The 26,974-nt window shown below is 40.5% G+C and overlaps 1 protein-coding gene across 4 annotated transcripts in view; it reads right to left on the bottom strand.

Annotated features, from left to right (window-relative positions):
• The window catches only part of LOC137274478 (inverted formin-2-like), a 103,314-nt gene that overhangs the window by 38,946 nt on the left and 37,394 nt on the right, over positions 1-26,974 (bottom strand). For 3 of the 4 annotated variants that reach the window (XM_067807682.1, XM_067807681.1, XM_067807684.1), the window contains one exon: positions 16,342-17,329. In XM_067807682.1, the coding sequence (XP_067663783.1) occupies positions 16,342-17,329 (988 nt within the window). Of the gene's footprint in view, positions 1-16,341; positions 17,330-17,485; positions 17,718-26,974 lie in introns of those variants that run through there. The other variant, XM_067807683.1, reaches the window with a different exon arrangement.

Genomic DNA, 26,974 nt, shown 5'->3' with positions numbered 1-26,974 from the left:
TGCAGTCCTCATTTGTGACAGGAAGCCATGTTAGAAGGGCAGCCGCTTCCTATAGGAAGAAACACTAGTTCGATATATAATTTGACTGACAGGCGTTCTTTGTGTCATCGACGCGCACAGATGACTACTTCGTGATGAACAAATATACAAACAACTAAAAATAGGCGTTGATAGAAATGAAAAAAATCGGACATCGCCAAGGGCTTCACTACTTTCTATTTCTCTAATCCTTGTTAAATATGTTCTAGTATGTTTTTTATTAATAGAAACACATGTTATTTGCCGTTCAGAGCTCTTAACACGACATTATAACTGTAATTTATCTGTTACAACAGAGTAGGAAAATCTTTAAACGGTTATGCGGACATTTATCGCGATCGTCGATGGTTGAGAATATTTTCTTTTAAGGTGTGGCGGGACAGCGTTAACTACAAACTTTCTCTATCAACCCAGTGGTTGAAGGTGTGAGCAACAATAACCACCACCGTCACAGCTAGGAGCCCGTTTCCCGAGTGAGTGAGTTCATTATTTTATACCATTTTTGTCAATATTCAAACCTTTAATCACAGCTGGGAACACCAGTAATAGACTTGGTACCTATGAACCCAGTGCTTTAATGTGACGAGCAAACACGTTATCCATAAGGCTACCCCTCCAACCAAAACAAGGACAAAATCAGAGGTCATAGTGATCACCCAATCCTCAGACTAGTCTAACCTGTACGAGAGATATGGGACATACTGTGTACAGACAGGATCCATGTTTGTTACAACAAATTCATCAATATTACTCGTCATTCTATCGTGGGGAAACCGCGAAAGCTGGACATTTACGGAAACGCAATGATGCCGCCCTCGCAGCATAATTTCTAGTCATTTCCATTATGCTTTTTGAAATGCCGATTATTTTCTCGTTAAATCAGTTTTATTTATGAAAATCGAAATTTTCATTTTTTATACTCCCATACGTTTTTCGTGAAGCCCATTATTCTCGTGTTATTTCAATTATTGTATTTTGTAACATTTCACTTTTTTCTGTCCGTTTGTTTTCATTGCAATCGCTGTCTCTCATTTAGTTACATTAAAGATCTAGATAATAATCATAATGATGAAAAACATAATCCTATTTCGATTCACAATACAAAGGGGCAGGCCAAAGCGCCACCATGAAAACGTAGTAAACATGATGCTATGTTAGTATATTTTGGGTTGATGGCATGATAATAACAATCATAAAGCATCGTCACTAAGGTGAAATAATCCCCCGCCGCAAATTATGAAACTAAACTTAAAAAGTAATGAAAGCTTAAGATGAATTTAGAATGTCAACAAAAGCATGACCAGTCAACCTCTCTTGATATCTTGCTCTTTAGTTTTCAAGACCGACTTTGACCTTGGCATGAATGTCATTGAAATTGCTTATTGAAAAACGTGCTATAGAAGTCTTGAAAGTCTATGAAGAAAAGAATCTTGCTGGCAATTCAGGTTAACATGCTGAAATCTTCAAATTGACGCCGAGACCTTGAAAATTTCGTGAAGGTCACAAACATGTCTTCCCTAGATAAAGCTTGGCGTTGAATATGAAAGAATATCCAGTCAACGGTTTTTGAGATATCTCACTGACAAAGATAAAACGATAAAATACCCTTGTGACCTTGAAATGAAGGTGAAGGTCATCAAACCTGACTGGGGTTTTTCTCATATTGATCATGAACCTAGGTAGGAAAAGAATCTAGTCAACGGTTCTTAAGACATACCAGTTTGTATATACGAGCGGACATACGGACGTACGGACGGAGCCTGATACTATATCCCCGTGCGGCGGGGAATAATAATGACTGATACCGTCGGACTTCATCGGCTTGTACTGCAGGGCACTTCTATTGGTGCTGCAATTTTTCGTAGTTACAGCCATAAGAACATTCCGAAGAAAACTTGATATCCGCCCAGCCCTGGTGCAAATTCGGTTTCTGTGTATGCTCAGCTGAGACAAATATTCACTTACAATTAACAGCCAGGCTAAATAGAAAATTTTTTTACCTGAAGCTTGTGGTTGCCTCCTCATGATGGGCGAGATCACGTAGGAAACTGGCAGGTGTGTTGTCAAGGGAGTTAACTCTTATCACCTTGTATTACGACAGTATTCAGAAAAACGGTGAATGTCGACTGTTTGGATTTCTTTCTTGTTTTATCTGCATACAACACATTGTCCTACACGCTGTTGATAAATGTATTCTTTTAACCGTCGCCTTTGTGGAACCTGAATCGTCATTTGATGAATATTTTGAAATAATGAGCGAAGCGCAGTAAAATCATGTCTATGACTCTTCAGATGTTCAAGGTACGGAGAGATGTTTCACTTAGCTCTTACAGGATTCAAAAGCAATATTGGTAGCGTTAGTATATAACCTGTACATGCGGGTTTCCCAAAAATGCTTCCCATCAATTTTCGGCAGATGCACTGTGATATATATTGATGAAGGCAAACCAACCTACTTAAATCAGACTTCGCAAGAGGAATTAGGTGGCCAGGCTCGCTGGCCTGATGCATGCCATTGAAACAATATCACGATGATATTGTTCAGTTGTTCACTGGATTGTCTGGCCCATACTGGGATTATTTGCGGATACACGTAATTAGGCTGGAATACTGCCGAGACCAACAAACTGAAAATGTCCATAGTTGATGTAACTGAACTTACACTTGGCCACGTGTCACTTGAAATCACTGTGGTGAACTCAATTATTTTACCAAGGTAACACCACATAACACCTGAGTATGATTTTATACCGCTTTTACCAATATTCCGCCAGTATAACGGAAGGGGCAGGGGACGGCAAAATTGAGGGTTTCACGAGAGGAGAATCGAACCCGGGCCATCGGTTAATCACAAGGCTACCCCACCTACATGTATAAGAATTGATATCTATTAGAACCTGTTGACCTCAGAGGACGTGCATCGATAGTGACGTTGTGACGTACTAAGACATTGTCTCTCGATTATGATGCGTTCATGTTAAGTACAGAATATGGCGGACTGCCTATCAGAACAGACTAGATAACCAGATGCAATCCCCGGTGTGATTATGTGGCTGTGGTCAGGTAAGCTCCAGATCCAGCAACTTCTTCAATGGAAAAGAGGTCGGTGGTAGCCAAGTGGTTAAAGCGTTCGCTCATCTTGTCGAAGACCCGGGTTCGATTCCCTATATGGGTACAATGTGTGAGACCTATTTCTGGTGTCACCCGCTGTGATATTACTCATGAATATTGCTAAAAGCGGTGTAGAAATAAACGCGTTAAGTGTATTAAAGACACAGCATGGTTGAACGTTAGCTATCAGATTCCTATATGTCATTACGAAAAGTATGGGACAGTGGACCTCCCTGTTTCCTGGAATCTCCAAGAGACTCGTACTGATGTCAATTAATGTCAATGAGTCTGGTTACACGTTTAACCGCCAGATCAAACTCAACGTGCTTCTAGGCCGTTGCATCTCATAACGTGCTCATACGATATTGAGTTTATGTGTTTGTGCTCATTGGCCGCTACACTGAACTCCTGTAGGCTGATACGAAAGGTACATCACGACCCAGACTTTCCCTGCTTAAGTTTGCTTTCTGGTGGTCGAAACGTTAAAATGTTATTGATATTTAACCACGACAAACATTTTTTTCGACCCTAGCTCAGGAGCAAAAGAAACTGTAATCATTGACAGAGATCAAGTTCAAACAAAAAGAGAACCCCGTAGCAAGAATATTTGAGGACTATGTTTCTGAACCATTTCTCATGGCTCAAAAGACGCTGCAGTCTGTAAGAGAGAAATGGTGCCTAATGTTTTCCCGGTGAGCAGAGCTGACTCGTATCGCGATAGCGAATGAGTGGATGTAATTATATGTCTTTTGTAGCAGGATTCTAGCAATTCTACAGCAAGGGACACCAGACACTGGCTTCACACATTGTACCCATGTGAGGAATCGAACCCGGGTCTTCGGCGTGACGAGCGAACGCCTCAACCACTAGGCCCCCATACAACATATTAAACAGTTGGTACAGGCTATAACGCGATGATAAATGGGGATGTGGTAATGACAGTTCCTGAAACATGTTCATCTACTGAACTGTATCAAAACCGGAAAAACGGGTACCGTCAAGCCTAATACATTTACACGACCTTTCCACACACTATTCTGTTTACTTTGCATACCGTGTCCAAAAATTCACTGAAATAGAAATGCCACTAAAAGCAATTTCCACACGAATTAGCTCATGCAGCTACTAGGGTGTGGGGATTCATGATGCGTTCGATTAGCGAGAATTTAGAAAACGCGCTGTTCAGGGAAACAGACCATGGTCTCTCTGTCCTACATACTTTAACAGACACATGCCGTATGCCACATGCGTAACCACTTGAAAATGTGGGTGAGTGAGTTTAGTTTTACGCCGCACGCAGCATATATTCCAGCTACATGGCAGCGTTCTGTAAATAATCGAGTATGGACCAGACACTCCAGTAATCAACAACATGACCATCTGTGCAAGTGGGAACCAATGACATGTCTCAACCAAGTCGACGAGCCTGACCACCAGATCCCGTTAGTCACCTCTTACGACAAACATGGGCTACTGAAGATCAGTTCCATACAGGATCTTCCCGGTTTCTCATGATTAGAAACGTCAATATATATCTCGCGTCAGAGGCAGACATTCGACAACATTATTTTCGTTGAAAAAGTTTCAATAACAATTAGACAATTAAACAGCATTAATACAATAACTACACGCTAATCAAACACAACATTAAACACTCCCCGACACGTTCATATTTGACCGTATTTCAACATCACGTTAAGGTTTCAAGCTCAGGGTTAATTTGTCCACGTATTTAAGAAACAGGCTATAGCTGACCCACTTGGAATCTAATTAAATGTCACAACTTTGTTTTCTCAAATCCCCCCACACGATGCTGACATCAACAAGAAAGCAAAATTGCAGCAGAAACCATGACGTAGTAACCGACTGCTCCATTCGTACATGATGTAGACATGAAGGATGATCCTAGGGTCATGGAAACAGGTTTCAAAATGAAGCTGGAACGAAAGGATTTTTTTGCTGTAAAAATACCGCTGAGTCAATATCCATGTTGTGTTTTCTTGCCCAAACCTCCCCAAGTTGGACGTAGTTGTCGAGAAGCCCGGGAACACTTTTGTCCCTTGTGTTGAGAGACGCTTGTTAAGAAGAGTGACACGGCCCTCGACGGCAGGAGGACGCCGTGCATGGAGAAAGTGCATTCAACGCATTTATCTCACATGGCCCGCATCTCTGAGATAACCGCCCTAAATGTCGAGTGTCTCCATCACACGTGGGGATGAACAAGGTGCTCGTTTTCGTAAAATGTGTCAAACCTTTTAAGTGCTATCTAAAGAAATCCTTCATCCAAATCCGAAATTTAATGTTCAGAAAAGTTGCCACTGTTTGCCGGTTACGGATTTAGATCGAAATGGCGATATTGTCTTAGCGGTGAGTTTGAATCTAGCGATGTTTGTTTTTTGTGAAACATTGAATGCGAGTGAGTGAGTCGGGATTTACGCCGCCTTTAGCAAAAGTTCGGCAACTCCACGGCGGGGGACAACAAGAATGGGCTTCACACATTGTTCACACGTGGGGAATCGAACTAGGATCGGACAAGCGAACGCTTCAACCACAAGGCTACACCACCGCTCCTTAAGAGTGAGAGAGAGTGAGAAGGTGAGTGAGTGAGTAAATATGGCTTTACGCCACTTTTAGCAATATCCCAGCAAAAACACGACAGGAAGACACCAGAAATGGGCTTCATACATTGTGTACCCATGTGGGGAATAGAGCGAACGCTTTACTATTAGGATACCCCACTGCTCCTTACAGAGTGACAGAGAATGAGAAGGAAGCTGTAGCGCTACAACTAACCGCCAAAGAAGAGACTGAAGATTTGTCTCTGCATATATACGCGCATAATTTACTTAGCCACAAACGGTATATACTGAAAACGAACTCAAAAGTTATGAGAGATTCAGAACCTTTTGAAAATGTAGGCTTGCCTCATTCTGGATAATGTACAATAATTAACTGTGTCTGCACAATCGCCAGGCCAAGACTAATTATCGAGAAAATTGTGGATATATACTAAAACATACCATACTCGTTATAACGCTCTTTCCCGCGAGTAATGCGAGTTATAACAGTGTGATAAACAGGCCCTACCCCTTTTAGCAGCAATCAGAAGCTAGTATATTTTGCAAAAGCGTTTTTGTCCAGTTTTCAAAGCCATTCATTCTACATGTAAAAAGTTTTTATTATCGATTCTGGTCTTTCGTCGACATGCCTTGGCAACCAACGTCCGCAGCGCAGGTGCCGCCGATATGAAACTAATTGAAGCTGCAACATCAGGTCGGTAGAACCAGGCTATAAATGTCAATGTACTTTAACGAAGCCCGCTGTTATGTCATTTCCAACTTCAAAGAAAGCAAACATTGTGTTCGAATTAAAGGTGTTATGGTGTTCGGGTGCCCTGAAGGGTGCCCTGGGTTGAGATGGAATCTTATCGATCGATCGATCGATCGATCGAGAGAGAGAGAGAGAGAGATTATTTGAATTACAAACAGAATTCACGGTTATCCAGTATCTTAATCACTAGTTTTTGCGTAATGAGGTTTTGTTAGGACGACGTACTGGACATGAGTAAACACACTGGTCCGAGTCTACTGGAAAAGAGACGATAGAATATACCTTGTGCCCTTCACACAAGTTCAGTTTGAGTCTGTGAGTGGCTATAATGCATTGACCTTTAATTGTTTTAAATGTTCACACTACCTAGCCTTTCACAGATTCAAAGGTAACTATCATCTACGTCAAAATGTGTGGCTTTAAATGTAGTTATGATCAATCTCCTCTGAAACGCATCGACCTCGTACTTCGGATAGCTCGATATGGAGTTCGACTAAAAAGATTCGGTGTCGTAACTGCAATATTCAACATATGTCATATTTGGGATTTCACTTTCTTAGTAAAGTATGACATATGTTGCATTTGACAAATATGACATATGTTGCATTTGACCACTTTCTAAATGGCATCGTGTAATCATGCAATATTCAGTCATCCATTTTCACAAAAGTTCTGACAAAGCAAAACATACGGACAATATGATAGTATAGGTCATGGAAAAAAAACCCTAGGCTACACACAACACGTGTACACATTATATATGGGTCAGCTTGTCACTTCTAGATGCAATCACACATTCCTGTTTGGAGGGTTGTGTTGAAGTGGTAACTCGGTCACTTCACTACTAAAACACATAGTGCTTGTGACTATAAAGAGAATGCTCAGTGACCTGTATGCGCGCTATGTACAAGGGCCCCACTGATCTTGTAATTTACGACGACTCGTATGAGAATATAATGTCATAAATGTCACTCCGCTTTCATCTCTGTAGAAGCAGTATGCAAAGTGTCCGGCAAGTGTCGTGTATCTACGAGTACGCCATTGTATGTCAACTATTACGGACGCCCAAACGTGATGGCGGTGAACTTTAGACTCACTATTTACAGGGTGTAAACACACAAAAGCAATGCACTGTTATCACAATAACCAACAATTAATGGGGCATTTTATTCTATTTATTACAAGGTTTTATTCATTGCAGGCTACCTCGTGGCGTACATAATCTGTCTGAACAAACAGACATCACCCGGATAAACGGATTTCTTAGTTAGGAGAGGAAGGAAAAAAGAGATCACAACATTATAGCAAATTTGTTTGTTTGTGTGTGTGTATGTTTTTTGCGTGCGTGGTGCGTACATGCGTTTGTATGAATGTATGTGCGTGCGTTCGTGAATGTGAGCGTAAATGTGTGTATGTGTGTGTATGTGTGTGTGTATGTATATAAATACTGGATTTTATAACATAATGATCAAAACTGATTTTTATTTCAGTTTTTGTTTGTTTCAGATCTTCTGCATTTTGAGGTTAGCTTTAATATAATGTAACATTATATCTCCCCTTTTGTCACAATTACAGTTAAGTCAAAGGTGAGTCTTTAAAAAACAATTACACCTGTACAAACTAAATGCACGCACAAAGGTAATTCATGCATCAGGTGGGCACATAAAGTGTATGTAACCATATTATACACGGGAATACAGTACGTGACCGTATTGTACGACTGTTTGCGGAAGGTGTCTTTGTTTGTTGTAACGAAGCACTTCAAAAGATCCACTTTAAAAAAAACCAAGAATGAATATGCCATGGTTACCGGAAAGATCTCCTTGCACTTATATCTGTCAACGCAACGTGTAAACATGGCCCTTGCCGAGAGACACAATGTAAAGGTAGGTGTAACAAGTAGACTGTCACAGACGGAAATATGTACACGAATCGCCACAATTATATAATCATTACGTTTAGAGGCGAAGGAGGGTTTTCTTTCTCTCTAGGTGTTCGCAAGCCAATTTTATACGGGGCAGAGAAAGAACTATCACTGTATATTGCAGTCTGACATCCGGGAAAGCTGAATGTCGATGATGTATACAACGACTCCCCAACCCTTCTCTCCGTCTGCCATCACTTAATATTCAGTCCACGGAAACATTTACAACAGTACCTTACATACTCGTATTTTGTCACGCAAATTATGTGAAAATGTAAATGTAACATTTAGCAACGGGCCCCAATTTCATTGTCAAGTATAATAAAATATTAATATTTGGCATTGCTAAAAAGCAGCAAATCTGAATCTACTTCAATGTTCGCTTTATTGAACAGGACTCGTGGTCACATTATCGCTGTTCGAAAGTAATTTCACACCCAACGGCTGTTACATCTCTCTGAACAGAGAAATCCTCTCAATCATGACAGTAATTTGATTCACTGGATATGTCTGGAGTCTTTCTGTCCGTATTGTGCTATAAACATATCTGTGGTTACCAATTTTCCCAAGGACAATATCATCATACAATGGAGTGATACTACACCACGTAACCTATAAGGCCACCAAGAATGGGCTTGATGCACTGCGACCCGACTTGGAATCAAACTAGAGCCTACATTGTGACAAGTGAATGCCTTACCTACTCGGTGAGACATACTCCGTAGTCAGATAAAAAGGTCGATCAATAATTGAAACGGTTACCTTTGTGTGAATTCAGTCTTTGAAATGTGAACACGTCTGTTGGCAACTCTTGTGCAAGATCTAGAAATGAGGTCCATTTCTATACAGCTCTCCGATCCGGAAATTTCTATCTGGCTATGTAAATGTTCTTGAACCATGTTTACTGAGAATGGGGTTGAATATGGGGGACCTTGTTCGCCCTTACCAGAAAATCCATCACGAAGCGGCTGGTTCACACCGATGTGTACCAATATCTCGACTTAAGCCAGAACCTAGGGGCATATGACTTATGCAGGCAATTTGGACTGACAGTGTGCATAATTTCTGTATTAAATTGTGTTTTATTATAGCTTTAATCTAAGCTGTTTAATTTGAATTTATTTTCGCGGTCATAAGCAATGCAACGTCATTTTATGGACAAAAAATCCCATGGCCCCATTAGATAATTTCTGTTTCATCACTGGTCAACTGAGGGGAAACAGGGTATTGACCATCAGAAACCGTATCGTCGAAAATGTTGTTTGCATTCTTCAGTGGCGGCAAAAACTTTGATGCATGTTTGCTGAAGGAAGATCTGAAATTTATAGAACGTTGTGAAAATGCCGGCAGCATTTTTATATAGTCAATTGCTTCACCCTAAAGTCACTTTTAATGCTATTTAAGAAATATGACCAAAACACTCGTAACAAAGATATTTTGATTAATGAATAGTTAATGAATAGTACTAATGAACGACCCCTTACCTTTGTGTTTCACACCAACGCTTTAATTACTGATTTCTGTGCAAGTGAGACTGCCGAAAGTGCAAACGCATTTGATGTAAACCTTTAGCGCATGATCCAGTTATATGGCAGTAGGATCAATTATCAGGTCAGTGGTAGTGGTCACGACAGAAAATATATCATTACCTCAGTAGCTGGGTCAATGTTTTTCACTCTAAACATGTTTTCACCAAAGCGGCAGTGTACGGCACTAGAGATCTACTGTCACATCACCCGTGAAGATACGGGTAAGAATTGGTCCTCAGCAAAAAATACATGTCGTGAGACACGACAAGCGGGATCGGGTGGTCAGGCTCGCTGCATAGATCGACGCTCATGTTGTTGATCACTTGGTTGTCTGGTACAGACTCCGTTGTTTACAGACCGCCGCCAAATATCGAGCATATTGCTGAATATGGAGTTTAACAAAACAACCTCCCCCCACCCCCCTATCGGGTATCCACTCGCTGCTGGTTGATAGAGGCAAATATCCTTCAAACGCCACACCCATCCTATCTGTCACGATGAGCTATCCATCTTCTCTCTTGGACCAAGGTGGCTTAGATGTGTGACCTGACCATAGTACACAGGACCAGGAGAAATATCTCTACATAACGAGAAAATGTCACATTTACTTTAAGGGCATGTAAATACATTATTAGTTCTTCAACTGGAATAAACGATAAATGTTTGCTATTTCACGTAACATTGGATTGACTGCTAAGCGATCACCTGTTATCGACCCTTTTTAAAGCATGTCATAGTGGGTAAATTCGGAGTGTAAGCGATGTTTATAGTGATCTTCAGTCCTCGTTTCTAAAGCGAAAGAGGAAAGTCGATTTCGTGATCAGATATGATACAGTCAACTCGCAATGTTTCATTCCATTCAACATGCCATATTTAAGCCACCTTGGAACCTGGTCCGACGTTCTCTTCATTCCAGACGTGGACCAAAGTTAACACAACGCTAAAGTAGTAAACCTTTACGCCAATCCGAGCTTCAAGACAGCTTTGTGAGAAGGCCGCCAGGTGACCTATCCGATACCTACACTGCAAGAACAGAATGGCCACTGTTGTGAAGCACCACAAAATATATTTCATGGTAGATCGGATATACGTGTACAAAATATTTGTTTTGTGATATATTTGACAACCAAACGCAGATAGCTTCACTACACCTACAAGTATATTTGTGACTGAAAACACACCTTCCCTTCTGAGATCTATTCCTTGTTTGACGATCTGAAACTACATGTAATACAGGCTACCCTAAGTAAAGCAATGGTACACCAAACTGATATTGCGTTGACCTGACATGTCTAGTGATGAAAAAATAATCACGTAATTTAAAAATTCTTTTTAGCAGCCTTTCATAAATGTCGACGGCGTTCACAAAACAGTTAACAGCAAATAGACTGGTTAAAACTATCACACCTTCCTGTTATTCGTGTCAATTGAACTTTCCTTTCCTGTGTATAATGTAGGCGAGGGCTGACATGTTCCGGGCGAATCTCTTCCAGCACATTAGGACTGACCTTGGTAATATGTTTGAATGGCAATAAATATGTCCATTGCCCTGGCCGTGATCCCCGAAACCTACGATCGAACCCTGTTCGCTGCAGGCAGCTTGTTTATGTGTGCGCATGACGGGGCATTCACGTGAATGAATATGTAAGTTTTATTTCCGCTATATAATACATCAGTTATGTATTGTCCCACAGCTTGACTCCTGAATGTTGCCAAGGCGGACCTGCCCCCCGCAGAAAACAAATCCGTTCAATGGAGCTGAGAAATGATACCCCGGTCTACCTTCTACCGCATCACACTGAGCAATATTCCGTTTATATGGCGGTGGTCTGTAAAACCAGATAGTCCTGTGACAAATAGCATGAGCACAAATCTAGGATACGATGACCAAGTCAGATGACCTAACCACCCAATCCCGTTTGTCGCCTCTTAAGACAATCATAACTTACGAAAGACCAATTCTAACACGAATCTTCACAGGTAGCCTTGGTGGAATCCATCGCAATATTTAAACAATATTACCATAATTATATTATTATTGGCTTTCGACGTGAATCATTGATCGAAAATGGACTGTTATTGTCTTGGCCATGGTCGTTAAAAGATCCAATTTGACATGTCATGTATATTTTTTTAAGCTAATGTCTAATTTGTTACACATTCCTGTGAATGCATCTTTGCCGTGTAATTATTACCTGATGCCATGAGAATATTGCACAATATTGAATCAACACTTAATATCCACGATTGTCATCCATGAAAACGAACAGCAGTGCATGCAGAGGCAATACTGCGCCAAGAGATGGTGAGTAAGTGAGTGGGGTTTGTCGAAGCTTTGAACAGCATTGCAGATATAAGGGGACCTGGCACCTTACTCTGGATGGAAACCCCTCATGTTTGGATGGCATTAACCGTTTAGACATTAACCATTTAAACAGTTGATGTATCTGTTACATGCCTTTAGCATTGTTTCAGCGAGTGAGATTAGGGTTTACGCCACTTTGATCAATATTCCAGTAATAACACGTCGGATTACATCAGGATTTAGCTTCACACATTGTACCCACATTATGGAATCGAACCCAGGCCTTTGGTGTGACCAGCGAAGGGTATAACCACCTGATGACATATAGGAATCTGATAGCTAACGTTCAACCATGCTGTGTCTTTTATACACTTAACGCGTTTATTTCTACACCGCTTTTAGCAATATTCATGAGTAATATCACAGCGGGTGACACCAGAAATAGGTCTCACACATTGTACCCACATGGGGAATCGAACCCGGGTCTTCGACATGATGAGCGAACGCTTTAACCACTTGGCTACCACCGACCTCTTTTCGATTGAAGAAGTTGCTGGATCTGGAGCTTACCTGGCCACAGCCACATAATCACACCGGGGATTGCATCAGGTTATCCAGTCTGTTCTGACAGGCAGTCCATCATGTTCTGTACTTAACATGAACAGGTCATAATCGAGAAACAATGTCTTGTGACGTCATAACGTCATAATCGAGAAACAATGTCTTGTTACGTCACAACGTCATTATCGATCCACGTCCTCTGAGGTCAACAGGTTCTAGTAGATACGGCTCCTGTTATCCTTCTTATGGAGTACAGATTACCATTGTGCGAGGATATTAATCGCACATAAATAATGGACATAAATAGCATACAACATGTTATGCAATTATTGCACGACAGGCTTTGTCCTCGCTTCATTTCCATAATAGTCACAATGATCAACACTTACAGAGGTTATAACAGACTTGGACTGGCATTAACTGTTATCTTCATATGGTGATAAACTTTAAGGAATGTCTACATCAGACACATTTGCTCATATTATTAGATTGATATTATTGTATACCATGGTAATAACACTTAATTATCTTCAAAGGCCAAACGTCATTTCATTTTGTCGTATTTAGCTACAGATACAACATCCGTGTTGGCATTCACACTATAATGACAACCAGTGGACGACAACCACGTTATTGTGTCATGCTGAAAGCTTATATTCAGCAGATGGCAATTCCGTGTTTAATAACGCCATTGGTTTTCTAAATGACCACGCCCCTTTAACTGTCATAATATTCAAAATCCCAAACAAATTGGGGCGTAGATGTTTAGAATTTTCATATATGAAAAAACAAGAACGAATTTAACAAACCAAATATCGAATTCATAATTCGTGTCCATTCGTGTCTTCAATGATTAAACAGACATGACTTGCGGCCTACATCTTCGAGGTGCTCTGTCAATGCTTGGTGAAAACAACACACTGGGAAGGCAAACTACCAAGTGATCAGACAATGAGCTCAGCCTTCTGTATGGAAGTTATACAAGCGTGACTGGCCACTGGCGATAAAGAAACAATCATTCCTTTCATAACTATTTTCATGGGACTTATAATGTATTTGAATATTATAAATGATCATTACATGTTTGGAAGTGTCTGTTTCCAGGTCATATGCTCCAAGGCAAGCAGCTGTCGCCGTAACGACATACAACGCCTTCCTCACTATGTCACTGTGATCCTACTGGCAACTTTACATAGGGTTGATGTATATAGTATTTTTAAAGTCCAAGTAGTATTTACAAAGTGTGTGAGAACATATACGTTACACTGATGATTTCCTGGAGCAATTTATCAAATCAACATTAAAAGATCCACGTTCTTGACAATGTCTGCCAAATATTCGAACGCCCAGGGTCCATGTTTAAGCTAATTCATAATGCCTGCAGGTAATAAAACAATTAATACCGGGATCGTATTACTCTCACAAGAATGAAAACGGATCGTTGAATGAGTGAGGTTTTACGCTGCCACAAAAAGTATTTTTGAATGTTTCACTGGGCAAAGTTAGATCTTAAACATTGGTCTACATCGAATCCATCCCAATTATAATCTGTTCTGTTCATGGAACGTTTCCAAATACATCAAAAGCGTATGTTGGTTTATTCCGTGATATAGTGATGACACCAGGTATTTGTGAGACATGCGAGTACCGTACACCATCGGTGGCATCCATTATGTTGGTTGGTTGGTGTTAAACTCAACAGTATTATAATACTCAGCAGTATTCAAGCTAGATGGCTGCAGTCTGTAAATAATCCAATCTGGACAAGACACCACAGTGATCAACAGCATGAGCATCAAACTACGCAGCTGGGATAGGATGACATGTGTCAACTACGTCAGAGTGTTTGTCCACCCGATCCCGTTAGTCGCCTCTTGCAACAAGCATGGGTTAGTGAAAAACAGCTCTATCCAGGGTCTTCAAGGATAGTCTTGAAGGAACTCATCGCGATATTTAAACATTGAGCAATATAATGATTATCATTATTTCTGACCTTTCATCATGCATCATTGACGAAGTCAACGAAAATTGTCTTGAACGTTAAAAGAGCGAATTTGACATCTCACTTATAATTAAAAACTAATACTCATTTATTACACATTCGTTTGAATGTATTTTGTGTAATCATTTACTGGTGTCATGGGAACGCTTTTACCACAGGACTGTCACATCGTTGCATGGATAAGGGTGGATATGTTTAACTGCGTAACAGATGCTACAGATACTACTACATACATATGTAACAGATACATGTGTAAAAGCTGCAGATGCATGTGTAACATATACATATGTAACAGATACATGTGTAACAGATGCATGTGTAACAGATACATGTGTAACAGATGCATGTGTAACATATGCATGTGTAACAGATACATGTGTAACAGATGCATGTGTAACAGATGCATGTGTAACAGATACAGGTACAAGGAAATTAGTGTTGATATTATGAACAACGCCTGTTTCGGGATCCGTGCTCACATATGAATTAATCCAGGGAACTCTACATATGATATTTCATATTTTAAACAACCTTAATTTCTGCCATATTACACGTGCCTTGCTGGGAGAAAGTCACAGTGAATGGTTATGACATTTGGCGTATTCCAGTTTTCTACAGTTTTCCACAAAAGAAGGAAGCCTAAAGTGATGTACTTCGAATAACTCACCCTATAGAAGGTATACAAGGAAATAATTCTTTTCATAAACACCCATTCACACAAACATGGCACATTTTCCTTATAACGACATCATCGTGATTCCAGTAGTTATTACACAAGATCTGAATTTAAAAATGTCCGAACCATTTTTAATAAAACTAATCAGTTTGATATATTTCCAAATGGGGGCTGACACAGAGTAAACTGAAGCAGCAACCCTTCACTACATGACTGTCAATTCCTTGCTCTTCACATCACTAACGTCATGGTGGTTATGTATGTACGTTCTCATGACGACAAAAAGACCCTCGTCGCGTTTGAGACATCATGGTACCTTTGCATGTACTTCTGTATGCTGGTAATACGGTTTGTGTCTCTTATACACCAAGCAGTAACTACCACTCATATAATGGGGCCTGGGGAAGTACGTCCTCGTGACGACTGTATCGTATCGCAAAAACGTTATAATGGTATTACTGATGTCTCCATAACAACTCGTTGTAAATTTAAGTGATAAGTATAATATGAAAGACATACCATGTCAAAAGATGTACGTCTACGTAACGACAGTTGGGTGTGCTGCTGTGTTTTGGTCATTTCCAAGATCAGTACAATGTATCATGAATACATGCAGTTGTATTGTGACGACGATGCGAATCACGACATTCTCAACATTTATTACAACTTGACGTCAACCTAAATAGCTAACAATAGATTAACGTCATCATGACGACATAAGGTGCCCATTTCGCTGTGCACACCACTAATCACAGGTGTCGTTTCCGTGGATTTCTGGCCTTGCATCACATAACGATACCTTTGAAAAAACGTCACCATGACGGCACTCGGATTCACAAAGCAAATATAGTTTTTTTTCCTTACCTTTGACGAGTCTGTTGACGTAATCGGGATGTTGGACCAGGCATTCCAAGCCCAGTTTGGAGTTCATCACCACTTTGATACAAGCCACACATTCAAGGAGAAGAAGGGCATCGGACAGCTGGGTTACCCGTTTACTTCCAAGTGTGTCTACACAGTCCAGCAGAGCGTCCAGGCCTTTGGCGTCCAAGAATCCTTGCATCCATTCTTTCCCACTGGACTTTACCTTCTTCTTCAAAGCCCCGAACGTATTCACAGACGGGATTTTTAACACGCTCACACAAATCTCTGGATCACACTGCTCCAAATCAATATTCATCAACGTCGCGCTTATTTTTCGACGAAGTATGTGTTTAATTCCCTTTTTAGACTTTTGATTTTCTTTTTCAGATCCTGTTCCATGTTCCGAATCAACAGAGCTCTCACTGTACATTTCGTTCAGTAACAAACTCGCTTCTTTCTCCGATATGTTCTCCAAGTGACTCAAGCTTGAAGTTTGGGACTCGCCAGACTCGGTCAATTCACTTTCTTTCGAGCCTGTCTGTGCAAATTTAGTATTCGCGCCCTCACGTTTGCTGTCGCCTGAAGCTTGTGATGCAAGCAAAGTCACATTGTCGTCTCCACAAGACGGTGAACTGTTTAACTGAGCACTATCACAACCGTTCACCGTTTCCTCCTCTCGCACGTGAGATTCAACGCTGGACTTGTTGGTATGGATCGTGTCGTCTGCTACTGAGGTGTCCGCCATGTCTTCAGAGTGCGCGTGACGGTCACGGCTGAGTAGCACAGCTTGATCCGTCGGGCTGTTATTTATAGTTCGTTTCACGGAACTAACCTCGGCATGTTTCGTCTCCTCCTCTCTATCTTTCTTTCCTTTCTTTTTCCTCCCAGACTTGGGGCTCTTTTTGTCTTTTTCTCTGGGAGCCGAACGACGGGACCCCCAGACCAGGTTGGACACCCGCCTGAACAGGCTGGACATGTTGGCCCAAACCTGAAACAATATTATGTTTAAATGTCACATATTTTCATTTCGGAAAATTATCAGCATTATCACCCATCGCCCAAACACAGAATACACCAACTCGGGCATTCATATTGTGCTAAGCAGACCGGCCATGACGATGGAATTTCACCTATGGCCACTCACCTGAGGATACTATGAGTTGCTGTTAACCGTCATATATTCACACTTTTTCGAGGACGTCGATCTGTACCAAACGTCCCATGAGACGACATTCAGCATTCAACAACGACTGATCACGCAATTAATCCAACTTGTGTGGAGTTTTGTTGACCTGTGGTCTCCCGTTTACCCTGAATACACCACGAGATGGGTATTCCATGTCGACCCAGTTCATCACACACCCATCCCCGATAACACTATCCCACATAGCCCGCCCTCACATAACCTGTTACCCGTTGTTGTCGTCTGCTACCCACGTTCACATATCACTGTATGTTTCCATCCTTATGAAAGAAGTCTTTCGATTTGTCGCCTACTCTCAGGCAGATTGTGTCGTCATGTAGGAATACTTATTACATTGATAATGCGTGTTGAGATTTAATTCGTATCTCTTAGAAATTTTATTAAATATAAGGTGGAGTTAATGTGTGGATATCTGAGGACGTCACTGGCAATAGCCTGTGTTTCAATCGCTTCATTTCCGCATGGAGGTATATGGTGACCTACTATCACTGGACACTATGTATGGTTTAAACATTTTCAAACCTTTGTCGGGCCATTTTAACACTACCTACAAGGATTTTGTTATATTCAGACGAGGATGGAATTGTGTGTACACTGTCTATGTGTTGTTGTTTGTCTAGCTGTATTTGGAGTGTGTGATGATGAGACTGTAACAAAACTGTTACCAAGAGGTGATTAATGAAAGGTGAACTAATTGATAACACGATAATGACCTTATCCACTTAATGGTGACCCACAGACACGACCATACTGGCTTCAAGCATATAGAAACATTACACCTGCATAATGGCGACTAATGGTCACGGAACATAGACTAACAGATCCTAACACAAGCGTTGGTGATGTAACTACGCCAAAGGTGACGTGACATAAGTGTTTGGGGATAACAGTCCTAACGGTTACTTGGCACAAGCGTTTGTGATGTAACTGTCCCAACCGAGACATAACACAAGATTCGGTGATCTAACAGCCAAACGGTGACTTAATTCAAGCGTTTGTGATGCAACAATCCCAACGGTGACTTAACACAAGCGTTTGCGTTGTAACTATCCTGACGGTTATTTAACACAAGCGTTGGTGATGTAACAGTCCCAACGGTGATTCAACATAAACGCTTGCGACGTAACAATCCCAACGGTGACTTAACTCAAGCGTTTGCGACGTAACAATCCTAACGGTGATTTAACCCAAGCGTTGGTGATGTAACAGTCCCAACGACAACTTAACACTTTGTACATTGAAGAAATATTTTAAAGGCAATGATCACAAACAAGTTGCTGACACTAGGTACAAGACGTCGTATGTTGTCGTTGAGAAAGATACCATGAGAAGTATGCTATGCATCGCTATATTTGTTTGTCGTTGACGATGTTTCTCCATACCCCCCCCCCCCCCCTGCATATCAGGTTTAACATGCTACATAGTGTCTAAGAGTGTGGCTTGAAAACGACCCCATGTACCCGTATATACCCTACCGCTCTTGGTTCACACTGACAACATTAAACATAACTAATTAATGCTTCCTCGTTCGGTTTGAAAACTGTACAGGTCACATCACTAGGAAATAAGCTAAACCTGAAACAAAGGAACAATTCATCAAATTACACGAATAAAGGAAGTTATGAAGTATATACGTTCCGTGTTGTTTCAGTGTGAATCTTGATTAATAGCCAGCAATGTGTTCTTAAAATTTTTTGAGTGGGAGCACTGTTGAAGAAGTCCAATCTGAAGCGTCAAGTTATTTGGCTTCCTTTAGAGTTTTTCCTGTTCTACTTCAGCTAAAGTCAACACTCCAGTGTCTTGATTTTCCGCTCGAAAAGGACCGAGACACCAGCCAGTATACCAGTACTACCAGTGACTGGTATTATGAACATCGTTCTACGCAATTTAGATTCGATGACATCTGTCAACCACGTAAGAGTGCCTGACCACACGATCCCGCTGGTCGCCTCTTACGACAAGAATGGCTTGCTACAGACCAGTTCTAAACCTGATCTTCACGTCTACACGTTACTACAAAGATATGCACCAGAAAAGTGAAAAGACGATAAATTTACACAAATTTAATATACAAACAGAACATTATAATAACTATATCTGCAAAATACTTTAATTAGACGATACAAATAACAGTGCACTTTTCATGATCGTCTACGATATGCTGCTGATTCCGTAAGGAGTTTAAACAATTAACAAGGCGAATGTGATCGCCTGGCAAACTTCATCATAAAATCAGATCGTATCTTCCACTAAGGTAACAAAAGCAGTTTGTTTAAAGGACAATCTACAGATGAGAATTACATTTCGATTGGATTCCCTTTGAACGAGGCCTACAATAAATATTATCTCACGATACTGCCAGAGTACATTTGACGCATTGATCCTTCACACGGGAAACCCTTCACAAGAGGAAGCAAAGAAGGCTTCGTGCGTTGTTGCGTCGGCGTAACGATCGCACTCTTTAACAGTTTGGCTATCACGTATTGTAACGTTAAGTCGTATTTTATCGCCTATTTTTTATGAGATATGGTTAAGCAGTATTCTATCTGTATATTGGGGCCATGAAATTTTATGTATCAGCTACGTAAAAATCTGTAGCAATCTGACTCATGATGTCACTGGATTGTCTGGTCCAGTCACGTTTACAGACCGCAACCATATGGCTGGAATATTGCTGAGTGCGATGTTAAACAACAAAGAAACATGTTATCGGAACCTATCCTTGATTATAATCGATCTACCTTTTTAATCGAGTTTCTGTCTCGAATATACGATATTATGTGACCAGACACGACTAAATATCGTTAGTGACCCGGACCAATATTGTTTTGCAGTTGTTAATGGCCAGCGCTCGTGGTTTAAAATTCAAGGTGAATTTTTTATGATTTGTTTTGATTTTCAAATGGTCCAAGTATGACTGAAAGCTTTTATATATAATGATAACAGATGATTACTCAAAGTCATCATGAAAAATATTTATAAAATTCAAATGCCACATTTGAAAATTAACTAGAGCAGAAAGTTGAGGTGTTTTCTATATTTGTTGATAGATTTGAATAAAAAGACAAAGGACAAATGTAATCAAGTCATCTATTTCTTCATTTTGGGCGTCAACAGAAGACGTAGAAAATACTTGTTCATTACACGAAGTGAAAAGAAAAAAAGAATCTTCGCTGACAATGTGATAGAGTAAGTCATTCGTCCTTGGTTAGAACACAGCGTTCGCCTTCTGTGGAACTCCCCCTGTCAATACCACTACATGTATCTATAACACAAGACCTTTACTGATCCCCTGCTATGTACCTAATTCATTAATGTGTTTCCTGAAACTTTTCCTTTCAGTCCGAAGTTAACAACATCGACGTATAAATCAGTGCTAAAAGGTCCGTCCTGAGCGTAATCACATTGCGGTATTGATTTATGGTCTAAGGGAGTTAACCCTTGTTGACCCGATGAAGATAAAGTTTGCTTCATTTTATACGACTACTTACAGGCCAAGAGTACTCAAGCAAAGTCAAGGGGGTTGTATAAAATTTGAAAACATTTGGTACTGACAGGGCTCCGATTTAAAATATAATTTGAGAAGTGGTACTGGATAAAACATGTCAGTAAAATGATACTTGTAAAAAATAATCCTAATGTTCACATTCGTTAAGATAATGTTGGTTTTATAAATATACAGCCCTACGGTGATTAGGTAGAATGTATACAATAATAGTTTTTTTTCTGTCTTATGAATTCTTTACATAAAATACGGCCCAAAAGCAACACTTGAAACAAAAACAATATTTGTTAATGGTTATGACTTGTGAGCGCTGATTTCTTAATACACGATAACGTTTCAACATGAGCAGGGGCATTTTCTCAGCTGAAAATGAGTGAGTGAGTATGGTTTTACACCGCTTTTAGCAATATTCCAGCAATATCACGTCGGAAGAACCAACAATGGGCTTCACACATTGTACCTATCTGGGTTCTTTTACGATTGCATGGGAACTTGTTGGGGAAAAGTCGAAGTGATTAATTCACAGCCGTTCACCACTACTGCCTTACCCACAGACCCAGACACCAAATCAAGAACATATATCATGCGGACGAACCGGAACTCGAACCTACAATCATAAGATCCTTGCGTTGCAACGTGTCGCAACACTGCATAGATTTGTGGGTCATTGGTGGCCTCAGTGGGATGACTCGGGATGAACAACAGTGAGTGAGTTTTAGTTTTACGCCGCCAGCTATATGACGGCGCTCTGTAAATAATCGAGTCTGGACCAGACAATGCAGTGATCAACAACATGAGCATCGATCTGCGTAAGTGGGAACCGATGACATGTGTAAACCAAGTCAGCGAGCCTGACCACCCGATCCCGTTTGTTATCAACTTACGACAAGCTGAGTCGCCTTTTATGGCAAGCATGGATTGCTGAAGGCTTATTCTACTCCGGGACCTTCACGGGTCGGATGAACAACAAAACATTATTCATGAAATTGAACGAGTGGATGGAGGCTAATAATTAGACCGAATCTGAGTAGGGGAACCAGACAGGAATTTGGCAACCGAATGACCAGTGTGTCACCATGCAATAAACGTCACATACGAGCTGTTTTTCTCGTCACAGAATGAATAGAAATGTCTTAGTTGTACACGAGTTTTCTTAATAACTAACCAAGGTATGGTCTAAAGGACGTTGTGTGGCCCAGTGGTTAATACGTTTGCCAGTCACGCCGAAGGCTCGGGTTCGATTCCTCATATGGGTAGCCATTTTGGGTGTTCTCAATCATGGTAATGCTGTAATAATGCTTGCAGCGGCATTAAACCATACTCACTCACAAACAGGAACGTTAATTTCATGGCAGGCACAAAAGGTTGGAGACATGTCCCCAATAGGCGTCTATTGTTGTACATGTTCCCTGCAATCGAACACTTTGAAGAAACTATATTAACGCTTCTATCAATTTACAAATTCTGTTCTGTAAACTTCAAAACACACTTTGCCATTTAGCCTCCATAAACTCCATGTCAGCTACCTGCTAGATGAAGTTAAAGTCTGAAATTTCCTCCACCTCCCAAGGATTCCTCAATGTTAAAACTATCTGACAGTTCTCACTGACAAGGCAGGGCAGACGAGGGATAGATTTCTCATTAGAGGCTTGCGTTCGGCGCATCACTGGAGACGACAGTTTTATGCAGTATACTACCGCTGCTCAGGAAGAGATTCAACTGTGATGATGGTGTACAAGGTTCTGCCCGAACCACACTGGTATGTCCATGCCAGTGTTTCCAAGATCAATAAAATTTTGAATAACGGTAATGAATAATTTTAGAACTGGAACCAGAAATTAAATACTGCGGGTTTGAGTTGATGGTTCTTGCCTTCCAGGTTATTTTTTCGACCGGGTTTGCGCGCAAATCGAACGACTGAGTATTAGCAGTACCTCAGTCTATCAAGAATTAACTCTTGTTGAACTACCATTACCTACGTAAATGAAGATAAGTCTTCCGGGAGATTGTTGGTTGAGTAACTGTATTGACTGGGCAACAGTAGTATTCAGAACAGGCTGATGACCTGACTGACCCAATCGCTCAAGGCTGTCGGGAGGTTTCACAGAGGTCAACGAGACGATGATGAAAATGGCCATTCCTTCACGAACGTTCTTTAATATTAATATGCATTGGGGTGGGGGTGGGGGTGGGGTGGGGGTGGTGGTTTGTCACTAGGATGTTTGAATATGTTCCTGATCTGTCTTTGATCTACACTTTGGCAGGAAACTGATGGTATCCCATGCGGCGTACTGTGCACAGGCGTATCTTGTATATTAAGGAACTACTGCTCTGAAGTGAGTGAACATGGTTTCACGCCACTTTTAGCAATATTCCAGCCAAATCACGAGAAATGGGCTGAACACATTAACTTCATGTGGGAAATCGAACACGGGTATTCCGCGTGACGAGCGAACGCCTTAACCACTGGGCTACCCCAGCGTGCCTATTGGTCTGGAAGCTTGGTTGTGTTGCTGTTGAGTTTGAAGTCAGCAAGCATTGTGAATCCTTCATTGTGACGAACTGACGAATAGGTAAACGTTTTCGGCAACTTTAAGCATTATTCCACGCATGCAAGGGTGAGATCGACTCGAATGAACATGTATTAATCGTACCTGTTCAGAGGTTTCAGCAATAAGACTAGCTCTGGTGAATGGATGGTGGAGGTGATGAGTGAGTGAGTGAGTGAGTGAGTGAGTGAAAAAACGTGTGGTGTGAGGATAAGTAAGCGCATGGGGGTGAGGTGCTGTTGACGTTCAAGGTCATAGCATGCACAACAAATGCTGGTATTACACTAGTGATTTTCCGTTGATATGCCATGCCACGGGTACTGTGATACCGCAATGAGACAATATACTGACCCAGTAATCCTACTGTCGAGCGTTCGGCAAGACAACAAGAAGTAACTCTTTTAACGATCATTGCTATGACATATCGATTGCTGATTAAGATGTACCTATGGCTTGTTAAGTAAGTTAAAGGGGGCGGTGGGGTAGCCTTGTGGTAAAGGCGTTCGTTTGTCACACCGGAGACCCCAGTTCGATTCCCCACATCGGCACAATGTGTGAAGCCTGTTTCAGGGTGCATTATGGCTGGGACGATGTCCAAAGTTTCTACCCGGGTACCCTACCCCTCATTACCCTAAACCCTGATTTTTAAGACATAATCATGATGAAGAAATTATGAAAGAGTAAATAAACATGGTATTTGATATTAATGTTTACTGGACTGTTTATCGAAAAGTGATAAACAGCGAAAAAGATAACCCTGCTTTATTACCATTGCGAAATTTAATAGTTACATTTTGAGCAGATATGGAAAGAAATCGAAGTATATTTGCAGTTTGAAACCGTAAGCGGAAATTATCAGGTAGCCCATGGATAGGTACGATGTCATCATTTGATTGCCCGAAATGAAAAGTGAGTTGTCCCGGGCGTCGGGATTTTTTAACCTCTGCCCTACCCTATCCTGATACCCATTTTGTTTCTAACATAAATTCATGAGAAATGGACATATATATTTCAGCTCGGAGGCTAAAATTTAGAGTTTTTCAATATCTTAACTATGTATTATATTCAAAAGAGGTGAGTGTAAAATATGTCTAATCTTCAAGGACAATAAAACCTTCACTCATGAAAGAATAACGTAGTACATTGTTGAATCTATTAGTCACGTGATATAACTGGTCTAGGCATTGAGGTGGGTGAGATTTTGAAAAGTGTCATTTGACCTTGAATTAAGGTCAAAGCCGTAAAATGATTGATGTCTACGCTCTCAACATAATTGAAGACACTGGGTGCAACATTTTGAGGGATATCGATGTCGCGTTTACATAAGTTTGAAAAGTGGTCAAAGAGTGATTGTGACCATGAAGATAGGGTGAAGGTCACCCACATCGACTGGTGTCTGTGTAATTACCCAATGTTTACAGTCACTAAATGTGACGAGATTGGGTAGAACAGTGCATGAAATATCGCGTTAACAAGAGTTTAAAAAAGTGGTCAAAGACCTTGGTCTCACAAGCCACAGCAAACAAGTAATCGTTGTTTCAGAACATAACAGATAACGACAGATCCAAAGATTAATATTCCTCAGAGAAACTGAAGATATTGAAGCTTTCCCTCCACTGGCATTTTTTTGATACTTTAATGCAGGATGGTGGAAAAATATAATCTAAAACATTTCCCCTCATAAATATTAAAACCTAGTTGTTGCTAAACCACTTATCAAGGAAATATGCCTCCTGTCAGTTATTCCTACCTAAAGGTTTTAAAAGCAATAATATATATTACGGCGTAAAGTCATCGGTATACTTACAGATGCTCAGATATTGGTACTGCTTGGTTTATGAGGCATGAATGTAATATGCTAAAGGTACAGTTTTGATCGCTTTTTTCCTGACAGATGAGTTAGTTTATTGATATTATTACGGCTGTAAATAAAAATATTCTAATTTCACGTCAACAAATTAAAATAGAAAAGAAACCTACCTTCAAGAGTAGACTCTACAAAACTCATTTTCTATCATAATCAGAAACATAAATTTTACACAGTAGACAAACGGCTGAGAGTAAGAGATATTTTTTTTCAACATGGAAATTAAGTATAGTTGTTTGCATATCAAAGAGTTATAATTCTTTCAAAGAGCAATATGCGGGTGTTACTGTAACGATTATTACTATGGGACTAAGCAGAAACTGTGGAATTAGTTATCTTCTCGTTTGAAGACGTTCTGGTGTTTAAATACCAATATGAAATCTATCCGAAGGGGCACTAGTTCACATTCAGGTTGTCCCAGAAAGACAAGACTTGGACAGGGGTGGATTCGAATGACAAGACGTTAAAGCCGTGAAACAACACACCTACACGAGCGAAACAAATTCTGTGCTAGGTTGGGCATTGGAAAATGAAAGTGTGACGTCACTACAGTGATAGATAGATCCATTTATATAATGCTAATTGAATAGGCATTATCCTGTATAATGGACGATGTTACGCTTGGAGAAACAGGCGGCGATATAAAAACGATTGGTGAGGAGTTGCACTCGACATACACATGTACATAACACTGGTAAGTCGTTATACTGTTAGGATTATTTATCACTGACGTAGACGGATATAATTACTACAGCTACGATTTATCAGTTCAGATATAAATGCCAAGTTGATTAAGGACACTCAAATTTCTGCGATGTGTTGCGAAGGATACACTAGTCTCGAATACTAGTGTGTAGAATTACTTTGCCAATCAACACACGCGGCGTAAACTTAAAAATGATCAACATTATCAAAATGATAATAAGAATAAACATGAGGCGGGTGGTACAAAGTGCATTATTGTATTTAAGTGTTTTTGGCGGTCTCATAGTGTTAGTCCACTGATGCTAATGTTACCATGGATACAGTTCTGGGAAGGAAGAAGATAATGATTATAACTGCGTTGGTAATGTTGTTGTTGATGATGCCGATGATCATTATCATGAGGATAATTTGAAATATAGTTTTGTTATTTTGAACAGCAGAGACCTCGGGTAAACTGTAGCGCAAATGGGTTGCGCAGCATAGAGAAAATGACCAGTCTTCTTACACGCGAGCAAAGGTTGGCAACGTACTTTCCTCGCTTCGGTTATTTGTCATGTCAAAATAAAATATCGCCACCATCAAAGGCATACATCCATTTCTTCACCGGGTTGTGCTCTCACATTTCCAACCCCATGTTAAACAATTACTCACGTGAAATATTTTTATTCAACATCTTAAACGCAACTCGTGGTGTATCGGACCGTTTTTAGCCTCAATACCACTTCAAGCTTCCTGTTCCAACGGAGTGAAGGAACAGGAGGGTATTATTCCATATGGAATACTTACAGTTACCTTCCTTGCTT

This window comes from Haliotis asinina, chromosome 2 (genome assembly GCF_037392515.1).
Source record: "Haliotis asinina isolate JCU_RB_2024 chromosome 2, JCU_Hal_asi_v2, whole genome shotgun sequence".
In the NCBI taxonomy this organism is placed as follows: Eukaryota; Metazoa; Mollusca; class Gastropoda; order Lepetellida; family Haliotidae; genus Haliotis; species Haliotis asinina.
This window is presented reverse-complemented; position numbering and strand designations above follow the sequence as displayed.